Raw genomic sequence first — 12,347 nt, forward strand, 5'->3', positions numbered from 1 at the left:
GCAAATTACAAGGAAACAATAGAGACATCTCTCTTTCTACATAACTATACACATTGGGAGGGCAACAACATGGACGAAAAGAACCAGATCAACCTTGATTCCTAGACTATGTAGTTAATTCATGAGCATAGTCTCACAATAAATCCAACTAAAAGAAACTGAAACCAGGGAAGAACATGCCACTTGGACTATCTCTACAAAATGATTTAGCCTCCAAGAAATACTATCCCAAGTAGCTAAGATGAAATTTATACATATTTATAATTACTTTTTATGACCACATGCAAAGCATCATAACAAGTTACAAGCATCATAACAGGCATCATAACCAAAAAAAAAAAATACTAACTTCCCTCTCCAATTTCTATCTACCGATACTGTACTTGAGAATTTAGTTCCAACCAACTGCATTACAATTCAAAGTAAAAAAACTTGAGTTGGCATCTGCTCTTCTTGAAGAAGTCATAAGCTGGTACATTCCTCTACCAAAGCAAGGAAATGACATTGAACAACCTGACTACTATTTCACTTAAGCATCAACATTAAGCATTAGCACGAGAAAAATTTAACCATTTGGCACTATAAAAAATTATTTTATTTATTTTAATATTTCACTTTACAAAATTTTATCTTTTTCTCCTGTGCAGCCCACTTTTGTTATATTTATTGGTAAATTTAATATTTTAGCAATTTGCTTCTACCAATGCTAATGCTCCCACAGTTAAAACTAGAGATTTTTAATTCAATTATTGTAAAACATGAACATGTACAACAAAATAATAAGAAAATGAAAATAATAAGCGGGAATATAGGGAAACAGTACATTGGATGCCCAAACTCAAATGGGTTTTGCCCTTTCCCAATGCGGTAGATGTAGATCATAATAGTAGTACTCCATCCCCTATTACTCAGTGTACCCTACCCAGCATCTCTCAGCCATGTGATTGACTGAGGTCTGAGGAGAGGAGAGTGAAAACGCGCGTGTACAAAGAGCGTAGAGTATTTTTTTTTTTTGAAAACCTAAGTCAGAGAAAGAGCGTAGAGTTGGCAAGAAAATAAACCGATGCTCTGTATTTTGAAATGCACAATAGCTTTCACTTGCTTCAGTAGTTGCCTACTTGCCTGTGGCAGCAACGCTGACAAATACACAAAAAGGTAGATAGCGCAAGAGACTCGGGAACTGGAGCTACCCTCTTTCTCTTCTCACAGACACAAACAGCTGAGCTGAAACACAAAGCTTATAGCCTATAGTCCTATTATACCAATCCCACACCACGCCATACAATACAATACAATACAAGTAAACGACACAAACGAACCCAAATCAAAACAAAACAAACCTCTTCTCTTCCTTCCTTTTTATTAGGGCTTTTAAAACTCACTCGCACAGTCTCACTCCTTGTTTTACTGTTTACCCCACTATACCCAAAAAAGAAAAAAAACATAGCTCAGTTACCTCCTTCTCAGGGTTCACAGTTCAGAAACTCAAAGACCTTCTGGTAAGACCAAACGCCATTTCTCTTCTCTGTTTTGTTGTTCAACAATGTCCCTTATTAAGAAAAAAAAAAACTTGTTTAGTTTTTGCTTCTCATTTTCGAAGTTAGTAGTTTTTGTGTTTGAGGTTTTTTGTTTAGAAGCTAAGTTTTTTTTTTTTTTTTTCTTTAACCTTCTGAGTGATTTTGGAGGAAAAAAACTGTTTCTTTTTTTGTGTGTGGAACTTCTGCTTTGGATGATAATGTATGTTTGTGGTTGGGGTGAAAGTCTTGAATGTTGTGAGCTTTGGTTTTTGATGGGTTTTCGAAGAAAGTTTGAAACTTTTAGTTTTATGTAATTTTGGTATTTCAAAAGAGTGATTTTTGGTTTGTTTGCTAAGCTCATGCCTCTGTTTCTGCTTCCTCTGTTTTTGTTGTTCACGTCATTCTGTGCTTCAGATCAGTGATTTTTAGACCCAGATTGTGATTAGATCTAAGCGCTTCACACACAAAAATAAACAATAAAAAATTTTGAACAAGTTAGAAAAGCCCAGAAAGTCCTTCTTATTCTCAAGCTTCCTGTGATTATATTCACTTCTTTTTTTTTTTTTATTAAAATTTGTTTAAAGAAAAAGTGCAAAATTTGAGAAACAGATATGGCTGGTTTTGTGAATTAACGAAAGTTGTAGAGCTCCAATTATTTTGTTCTTATATTTCCAAGCTTTGATTTTTTTTCCTGTTCTGGCTCATTATTTTCATTATTGTCTTTTTGTGCTATATTGGGTTGAATATAAATGCGCACACAAATATTGTTGAAACACAGTATGATTTGATTTCATAAAGAGCACAAATGTAAATTACAATTAAGACATCGTGATCTTCATGGGTTATTATTGTAATTTATATCTTGCCGGCCCATACTGGCTTTCAATGATATGTTTGGTCCACAATGCAAAGAATATTTAAGTACTGGAGTGAAATGAAAGGAAAAGTTGGAACGATGATTAAATAAATGTATGAAAGATTTTTTGCATAATGATATTTAATGGGATCTTTATGTTTCAACTTTTTCTTTTTTCATTTTTCTTTTTGTCTTGTGGCTTTGTTTGGTGGTAGTGCTGGTTGTTTCTGTGGAGTTTCTTCGAAGCGATTGTGTCGTTTGTTTGTTAGGCTTTGTGCTCAATACTGATATAAGGTAGCTGTCTTTTTATGAACAATTGCTTTTTTTTGGGTACATGTATATATTCCATTTCATGTTTCTTTCTCAGCCAAAAATTTCTTTGAACTAAGGAAGGTGTTGTGGGTCAGGGGGCTTTGAAGGAAAGGTCATTCACCTTTTGCTTTAATACCACTTTTACTCAAGGAGATAAAAAAAAAAGATATGCAGACGCCAAAAGCAAGGTGAGATTGTCATTTTTGTTTTATGCAGTGTTGTGAATAACTTTATCTACTTCATTGAATTTTGTGGCTTGTAGCTTTCTTTTGTAGTATCTTTTAAATTTCAAAGGTGCAATCCTCACCCTATATAGTTATGTTCCTCTTTGTCAGGAATAGAATTGAGGTCCTATTAGATTAAAGCCCACCAAGTGGTTACATACTTGGGCAGTATTTTCTTTGTCATTATTTTTTAAGTTCACTCGCATTTTTGGGCTGCCTTTTTTTAAAAATTTGGAAAAATAATGGAGATATACATAAGGTGAAAGATCTAAGTGTGAAAAAAAAAACTTAAAATTAAATCTATGGATTCATCTAACCAGATTGGGTATCTTTTGCTTTATGATTCAAGTATTGGTCATGTAAAGTGGATTTTTATTATTCCATTTGGGTGGTATAACCGGATTCTGGAGAGTATCTGAAAAAATTAAACTATGATTTACTGTAAGACTAACTTTCAAGTAATATATTTTGGAAACTTGTCCAAATTGCATTTTATATGAAACATGCATCAAAATATAAATACATATTAGAATTTTGTTGGCCAACATGCATCAAATGATATGCATCTTTGTCTGCCAAATTGAAAGAACTAACTTCTTTATTTTGTTAAACCTCATAATCCCATTTCAAGCAGTCAATCTGAGCGCTTTATCCGTACCTGGAAAATATTCTCTCAAAAATGCCGAATGTTTCTTAGTGTGTCAATGTCATTGTGGTGGGTAAGATTAGCAGATAGCTGATTCTAGATATGGTTGGTAGTCTGTCCAAGAGGTGGACCACTTGCTATATTTCATAAATTGTCAAATGCAAAACCTGAAAATAGGGTGCACCTATGCATTCAATTCAGAACAAATGTATGGTAATGCCTACCAATACATTAATGGCTGCTAAATTACAATTGCTGAAACTATAAGATACCAGATATATACTTTTTAGTATTGCTTTGCATCAGATTCTGTAAATGCAATTTTTTGTTCATCTTTATACATTTTTTGCCATTCTGATTGTCACTCCACTGAATTGGAGGGCAGGGCTGGCTCTTTGGAAGTGCCACAAAGAAAATCTCCGGCAACACCTCGGACTGCCCGGAAACTAAAGACGCCAGGGTCAGAATCTGATTCAGCTTCCTCTCCGCATCCAGCCAGTAAGACGCCAAAAGACAAAAGCCCTAAAACTGTTGAACGCAAGTCACCACGAAGTCCAATGTCTGAGGTATTTAATGATAACTCATAACTGAAGTCAGCTATTTTAAATAAAGTTCACCTAAAGACGCCCATACTGCCATTAGCAATTTCATGAATGCTGCTTATCATCCCCCCCCCCCCCCCCCCCCCCCCCCCCCTTTTTTTAATCTCTTTTAACATTTCTTTGCGTACCAAATTCTGAATGTTTTAGTTATTTTGAAGTCTTTTCTTGATATCTATCCTTTCCCTTTCTTTTTGTGAGCTCCAGAAGAAGCGTCCAAGCAGAGTGTCTGAATTGGAGTCACTGCTTGCTCAACTCCAAGAGGATCTGAAAAAAGCAAAGGAACAACTGAACTCATCTGAGTCATTGAAGAGAAGAGCACAACAAGAGGCTGAAGAGGCCAAGAAGCAGCTCTTAGCCTTGTCAGAACAGCTTGAGGAATCCCAACAGCAGCTGGAGGAGATTTCTGCTTCTGAAGAGGCTCGGCTTCTAGAGCTTCGTAAAATCTCCCAAGATCGTGATCGAGCATGGCAATCAGAACTCGAGGCTGTCCAGAGGCAATACTCAATGGATTCAGCTGCCTTAGCTTCTGCCATGAATGAAATTCAGAAGCTCAAAGCTCAGCTGGAAATGGTGGCTGAATCGGAAGCTACCCAAGCTAAGAAGGCAGAGTCAGCACATGCTGATATTGAGGGCTTGAGAATTGAACTTTCTGAAACCCTGTCCCTGGTTGAAAAGTTGAAAACCGAGCTGAATGATTGCAAAGAATCTGAAGCTCAGGCCCTAGAAGTTATTAGTAAAACTCAAAGGCAATTGGAAGAAGCGAATGAAACTGCAGAGATGCTCCGGTCAGATGGCATCAAAGCCACGGAGGCTCACAATTACTTATCATTGGAGTTGGAGCAGTCAAAAGCTCAAGTGAAATCATTGGAGGGACTTGTGAGCAAATTTCAGGCAGATCTGGTTAACAGCAGCAGCACAAAATTGTTGGATCCTACAGAAAACAAAATTGTTCAAGAAACCGAAGAAAATGAGGAAACAAAACAGCTAAAATCTGAGCTTAGTTTTGTGAAATTTGAAGTGGGTCAATTGCGAGCTGCTGTAGATGCAGCTGAGATCAGGTACCAGGAAGAATATATTCAGAGCACATTGCAGATTAGAAGTGCTTATGAACAAGTTGAACGTATGAAATCAGAATCATGCCAAAGAGAGGTTGAGTTGGAGTCAGAATTAAAGAAATCCAAGGCTCATATCGAAGAGTTGAGGGCTCAGTTAATGGACAAGGAAAATGAATTGCAGAGTATCTCAGAGGAAAATAAGGGATTGAGCTTGAAGAGTGAAAAAAACATATTGAATGAAAAAGAATCTGACCTTGCAATAGAGTTGAAAAAGTTGGAGGCTGATTTAGCAGACTTGAAGGAAACTGTGTTGGACAAGGAGGCACAGTTGCAGAATATAGGAGAGGAAAATGAAATGCTCAAGATGGAAATTAAGAAGAGAGACATGGAGAGAAGTAAAGTTAATGATGAGGCTTTTGCTTCGGCAGAAGAAGCAAGGGCTGCAGAGCGAGAGGCTTTGATGAAACTTGGTTCTTTAACAGAGGAAGCAGACAAAAGTAGCAGAAGAGCGGCACGGGTGACTGAGCAGTTGGATGCGGCACAGGCTGCAAATTCAGAAATGGAGGCTGAGTTGAGGAAGTTAAAGGTGCAGTCTGACCAGTGGAGAAAGGCAGCTGAGGCAGCTGCTGCTATGCTTTCAAGCGGAAACAATGGGAAATTTGTGGAGAGAACAGGTTCTGTTGACATCAATTACAATCCTATGGATTCACCTTATTCAGAAGATATGGACGATGATTCTCCTAAGAAGAAAAATGTGAACATGTTGAAGAAGATAGGGGTGCTATGGAAGAAGGGCCAGAAGTAGGTGCAATTGTGGCAGGTACTGTATTGTTCCTTACAAATTATTCTGCTGCTTATGTTATATTCTGCATAGATGTCAGTATCGTACAATACACGATACGTATCGTACGATACGATATTGTAAAAAATTCCGTATGTATCAGCGTATTGTAAGTGCTAATAAATCGTACGATATAGTGTGCGTATCATATGAATCGTATTGTACCGTACAATCATACGTATCGTACGGTACATAGACAGATGCTTTAAAATGAGATTTTTTGTTAAAATTTGTACTTTTATTTGAATCTAACAAGTTGTTAGACTTGTTTTCAACACAAAATTATTAGGTTACTTACTTTGGCCTAATAAAATCACATATTCATAAGTTTTTTTTTTCCCTCTTTCTCCTATAAAATTTGGACTACACAGTACACACTCACTTTAATATTTGCAAATTCATTTTCTATACTATGAATAAGATATTAATTGACAATATAATTATTTTTTTTTCTTTTTTTCTTTTTGTCATTATTGTTATAAGTCCAAGAAACTAGAATGCAAGAAGAAATATTTTTTTTTTAATAAAAAATTTAAAATAAAAAGAACAAGAAGAGATAGTAAATGTTAATGAAGAAATAAGTTTGAAAAATGATAAACATGATGATAGCATTGACTTAGATAGGGGTTTATTAGGCAATATGACGAAATAAATTATAATTTTTGAGTCATTTGTAATATATTATCACTTTTGAATTTAAGCAATTTGAATGTGTATGTTATAAACACATGCTAATTTGATTTATTTAGTTAGCTTGTTAAATATTATTACATAAGTGATGAATAAATTAGTCATCAGTTGAATATATTTAAAATTTATAATGAATATACCATTTATATATGTATATTTGTAAGTTTTATAAATATTGTCAAGTGTTTGTGTATTTTACGATACATGATACGATACGATACGCGATAATTAAAAATTAAAAATCGATTCACGATACGATTTATGTTTTAACAACTATGATATTCTGTTTTACACAATTCACTCTTAATTCATTCTTGACAGGTATTTTGGTGGGTGCACACGGCTGAATCTCATTGTTGTAGAGAAATATGTATTGAAAAGACTAAGTTCTTGCAGACTGTATAGTAGTGTGGAACTGGTGAACTTTGATAGTTCCATTTCATTTGGTAGATGCATTGTGTATTTTATCTTTTTCCTTTTGACATGTTTCTGCCTATGTTTTGAAGCAGTGGGTCATTGTGCCATTACATCAGGGGGGATTATGCATGAACATGGGACTAGCGATCTGAAATCATAACAATGTTATTTGTTATTTGAGAAATGATATGAACCCCTTTGGTGTATAACATGGGCCATTGAGTTTCCTTATCTTGTCTAAAAACAAATTTTCCATCCCATTATATCCACCCTCATTACTGTTGCTACACTATGCAGATCAGTCTAGTGTGGAAAAATATGACCGGAAAAATTGTTTGGCAAATGCGGGAGATTGAAGAAGCTATCTGTCATGGGAACCTGAATCAACCTGAAGAAAAATCTTAATAGAATTTGATTACCTGTAATTTTTTAGACTTAGTTTTACATTGATGACCGCCACTATCCAGCCGAAACTGTAGCAAATCCTGTACAAATTCACAGCATGCAACCAATGTGTGCATGGACGTACTCTTTGTGTTGAACCTTGGTGTCGTCCCGCAAAGCCTTGAATTGAGATGTATTTTGTCTAATTTCGCATTTCACATGAACGTGTGTTTTTTGCCAATTTGTGTGCATGGATGTACTATAGCAATTTGCATCTTGACACTAAGAATCTGTTTAGATATCGTTTATTATTAAAAATATTGTACAAAATAATTTTTAAACTATGTATAAGGCTTGTGAGACTCAGTTTTAAAGTTATTATTACGTTTTTTTGTATTTGTTGGTTGGTGAACAGTGTGCGGGACTCAAGAAAAAAAACCACAAAACGCGCATGCCTACCGCTACGCAAACGCACACTAACACTCAACCTTCCTTGTAAGCTTTCCTCCAATTATGTCATGAATATATCATGTAAATGTTTCCTCTATCATGTGTGGATCCCACAGATATCTTCTTCCCTTGTCTATTCTGAAAAACCATGAGAAAGGACAAGAAACAAAGATTTCAAGGAATCATTGCATGTTTTGGAGATGGGGGGAATCTTATGGAACAAAGGTTTGGTGTATGCTTTGTCATGGAGGGATTGAAAATAAATAGATGAATAAGTAAAAGAAGGGTACGTTACATCATCATCCTTTGAGATTTTACGAGAGGACACATTCCAATGTTTTGAAAAATGATACTTTTTCCTTGAGATTTTTATAAATATATCAAATAAGTTCTAGTCTTCTCACGTTGTGACTTCTTTAATGAAATATTCTATTCTTTATAAAAAAAATTTCAACTCATCTTTACAAATACAAATCTCATACGGAAGGGTCATTCGTCCACAAACATTAAGGAGCGTGTTATTTCATTCATGGTTTGGGTATGAAATTTTTGTTAAAAAAATAGAACATTATGTAAAGTAGCAATGTGAGAGGACAATGAGCCATTTATACAAACCTCAAGTAGGGAGTCATTTCTTGAAACATTTAGGGGAAATACATTTTGTAAAACATTTGAGTCTCCATGATCTGTACTAGTGAGCAAGGTTTTCAGACCAGGACCGTTCATTGAACTGTAAAAAGGAGAGATACAAGGTTTTTGAGGTCAAACCGAGGTCAAACCGGAGTCGAACTGTGATGACATCATAATTAATTTAATAATTAATTACAGCCTAAATATAGATATTAAATTTATAAAACTAGCAAAATTGACTAATATATCTATATATGTAAGCGAAATTTAATGATTTTCAAGCATATATTTAATAATTAAATAATAAAATTAACAAAATAAAATAATAACCATGAAAACATTAAAATTTATGATTAATTTTTGAAGTAAAGTTGAATATCTTTGAAGGATTTTAATTATATATATTTTTTAATTCCTTGTAAGAGATGGATAATTTAATTAAGTAGAATAAAATTGTGTTAACTTGTTTTTATAAAAAAATAAATAAATAAATAAAATTGCCAAGGGGTTGGACCGCACGATTCTTACCGGTTTGTGTGGTCCAACCCTAGTTTTAGAGGTTCACGGAATTAACAAAAAATCCGGTTTTTTAGGCTTAAAAAACTGGGTTTTCATCCTGGTTCCCAGTTCTCACGGTCCAACCTCCCGGTCCGGTCCTATTCTGAGAACCATGCTAGTGAGTGCGTTGGAGTCTATTTTCCTTTATGTTACCTTGACTGTGTAGGGATTGCCACCCTCCCTTTCTACCCATTTTTCTTCTACCAATTTTTTTTTTTTTTTTTGGATTGAATTGCTATAGTTAGCAGATTGCAATTTCTTCATTATATTGTTTGACTGTTCTATGCTCTTTTTTTTTTTTTTTTGGTCTATCAGCCTCATTGAAAAGAGATTTTAAATTGTTCATACTTCTTTTTATTTATTTTTAATTCAATAGTTATAATAGGGAGGAGGATTTAAATCCTAAATGTTCCTCTTAAAAATACCAAAAAATGCTAATTGAGGTACAAGGCACTTGGCTTAATTGTTGACACTTTATACTTTATAAATCCACAACTTTAAAGTACTATTCATTGTAATTTGTCAAACACTCAAAACATGGTAAAATTTTTCAATTAAAACCAAATATTGCACACTCTACTACTAAAACTTTATAGTTAAAACTATACTTCATATGGTAATGCCAAATGGGAATTGTAAATAAATTGCTTCAATTTCCTATTTAAATTGTTTAAAGACTTGTGGCTCTCCTTTTTGCTTTTTTATTTTTTAAATAATTCAATATTCACAATAGGGGATGAAGAATATACCAGAAAGTAACAACTGAGGTACAAGCCTCTTGCCTCCTTTGAAATTTCTTCATAGTATTTGACTTATTTAAATCCACAATACTAGTCCTTCTTTTGGGGCCTAAAACCAGTAAAGGTTTTTATTAGGCTCAAAATAGGCCCAATGATGAAACAAAACACTATCTTGCTAAAAAAAGCCCAAACTAAGCGCAGCAAACTGGGCCCAGAGAGACCTCCTCGGGCCAATTCGGCTATATACCCAAAATAATCTCTCTATATATATGCACCATCTATTTCATTTCTAGGGTTAGGGTTTTACTTTGCGGCAGCTTCAACTTCTTCTTCATCTCCAACCTCTCAAACCCTCGTCGCTGTCGAGCAATTTCTCTCAGTCACCATGGGGTACGAAACCGAACTCTCTTCGATCCTTGCTGATATATATAAATATATAACCTTTGTTTTTACCGTTTATTTTTAGTTTCAAAATCTAGGGCTTCTGGGATTTTTGTTTTGTTTTTTTTTTTTTTTTTTTTTTTTTTTTTTTTTTTTTTTTTTTTTTTTGTGTTTTAAATCCTGAATGATATGCTTAGATCTTGTGCTGCTATGGGTTTCCTATACCATGTTTGGGTGCTGGGAAAGTTGAAGAATATAGATGTTATGTGGAATTATGAGCCTATGATTGCTGTTGTTTTTTGTTGGTTTTTTTGGGGGGGGGGGCTTGTATCAGCTGAGATTAATGGTTGTGTTAGGCTTGTTGGATTGAGTGGGATAAAGGTGGGTTTTTGTTTTCTGCATTTTCTCTGCAACCAAACACTGAAAAAAGGTTTTCTTCAGTGTTGGGAGTTAGCTGGTGCAAAATGCTTCCTTTTCAAATTTGTTATGGGAACTTATGTTTGGTAAATTTTTTTAAGAAAAGTGCTAGGTATTCTAACATGCGAAAATCGTCTTATATGATTTGATTTGGGTTGATATAATTCTTGCTAGATGTGTAGACTAATGTGGTGGTTTTGTGTACTGGATTTTTACCGTTAGTATTTTAAATAGTAGATTGTCAAATTGATTCGTGGGTGGATGTTTATTAATCTCACTAACAAATTTTTTTCCAGAAACCATTTCTCTTATAATATTTATCCTGTATAGGAATATTAGAATCATATGATTTCACTTAAATTAGATTTTGGGAAATAAATCAATATAGTTGTTTGGAATGTAAATGAATATTTTCTTAAACTAAATTTACTGTTGGGCTGGTCAATGGAGTTAAAAATGGCTTTATTCAACTAGTAAAATATTGGGGAAAAAGGAGTGAGCTTGATTATTATGTTGTTCTGAATTGTAAAATTACAAAGCTGGCTGTGCTAGTCACTGTGTGAACAGATTGATTTATTTCTTTCTTTGACATGTTTCTTGGTATGAATGCCTGCAAAACAATTATAATCATATTGAAAACTGAAATTATGTTACAGGTTTTGGTTTGAGTTTTCCAGGTTGCCAATTGGCAACATATTAGGGCTGAATTTAATTTTTGGATTTAATTAATAGCCTGCCTTTGTTGGGGTGAGTTGGTTAATGATTTGAATAACTTTTGTATTTCAGGAAAACACGTGGTATGGGAGCTGGTCGTAAGCTGAAGTCCCACCGTAGAAGACAAAGGTGGGCCGACAAGTCATACAAAAAGTCTCACCTTGGTAATGAATGGAAGAAGCCATTTGCTGGGTCTTCCCATGCAAAGGGAATTGTCCTAGAGAAGATGTAAGATTACATGCTTAATGTTTTCATTTTCTGTGACTCAGTGATTAAGCATTTGATGTCAACTCATACAAATGTTTTTCTGAAATGTGCAGAGGTATTGAGGCCAAACAGCCAAACTCTGCTATTAGGAAATGTGCTAGAGTTCAATTAATCAAAAATGGGAAAAAGATTGCTGCATTTGTCCCCAACGATGGTTGCTTGAACTACATTGAAGAAAACGTAGGTTTTCTTGGTTTGGAAGTTTAGCATTGTCTAGTTTGTTGGTTACTAATTATAAACAACTAGCAACTGCGTCGTATTTTTTATATAACCATTGATGTGTGATATGTGAATGCAGGATGAGGTGTTGATTGCTGGATTCGGACGTAAGGGTCATGCCGTCGGAGATATTCCTGGTGTTAGATTCAAGGTTGTGAAGGTTTCCGGTGTCTCCCTGTTGGCTCTCTTCAAGGAGAAGAAGGAGAAGCCCAGGTCTTAAGTTGAGGGGATAAGAGGCGTATCTTCTGTTTTAGATGGTTTTGTTAAAGGATGTTACTTTATATTATTGAGTGAATTTTGTGAACAATCTTTATTAATTTTAAGCTTTTGTTTTGAGTTTGGGACAATGTTTTTTTAACTCCAAGATCTCCTTTTACAAGCTTGTTTAATGGATTCACTGTCTCTGTTCCTTATCACGCACACATGC

At 34.7% G+C, this 12,347-nt stretch overlaps 2 protein-coding genes across 10 annotated transcripts; both read left to right on the top strand.

Annotated features, from left to right (window-relative positions):
• The first annotated feature begins 1,086 nt into the window (after positions 1 to 1,086).
• On the top strand, positions 1,087 to 7,785 carry LOC112028333 (interactor of constitutive active ROPs 2, chloroplastic). 9 transcript variants are annotated; one of them, XM_065776815.1, is made up of 6 exons: positions 1,087 to 1,499; positions 2,589 to 2,667; positions 2,767 to 2,873; positions 3,941 to 4,121; positions 4,356 to 6,032; positions 7,065 to 7,391. In XM_065776815.1, exons 3-5 carry the CDS (start codon positions 2,854 to 2,856, stop codon positions 6,015 to 6,017), a joined length of 1,863 nt encoding a protein of 620 aa, XP_065632887.1. In that variant the 5' UTR covers positions 1,087 to 1,499; positions 2,589 to 2,667; positions 2,767 to 2,853; the 3' UTR covers positions 6,018 to 6,032; positions 7,065 to 7,391. The 9 variants fall into 9 exon arrangements, 8 of the variants coding, with proteins under 8 accessions (XP_065632887.1, XP_065632889.1, XP_065632890.1 ...); XM_065776817.1 differs by having other exon boundaries at positions 2,781 to 2,873; XR_010630230.1 differs by lacking the exon at positions 2,589 to 2,667 and adding an exon at positions 7,458 to 7,785 and having other exon boundaries at positions 1,088 to 1,499; positions 2,741 to 2,873; positions 7,065 to 7,189.
• A 2,402-nt stretch (positions 7,786 to 10,187) lies between these two features.
• Positions 10,188 to 12,267, top strand: LOC112028354 (small ribosomal subunit protein uS12). Its single transcript, XM_065776820.1, has 4 exons — positions 10,188 to 10,312; positions 11,507 to 11,662; positions 11,755 to 11,881; positions 12,000 to 12,267. Exons 1-4 carry the CDS (start codon positions 10,308 to 10,310, stop codon positions 12,138 to 12,140), a joined length of 429 nt encoding a protein of 142 aa, XP_065632892.1. The 5' UTR covers positions 10,188 to 10,307; the 3' UTR covers positions 12,141 to 12,267.
• Positions 12,268 to 12,347: the final 80 nt, after the last annotated feature.

This window comes from Quercus suber, unplaced genomic scaffold (genome assembly GCF_002906115.3).
Source record: "Quercus suber isolate HL8 unplaced genomic scaffold, Cork oak 2.0 scaffold_142, whole genome shotgun sequence".
In the NCBI taxonomy this organism is placed as follows: domain Eukaryota; kingdom Viridiplantae; phylum Streptophyta; class Magnoliopsida; order Fagales; family Fagaceae; genus Quercus; species Quercus suber.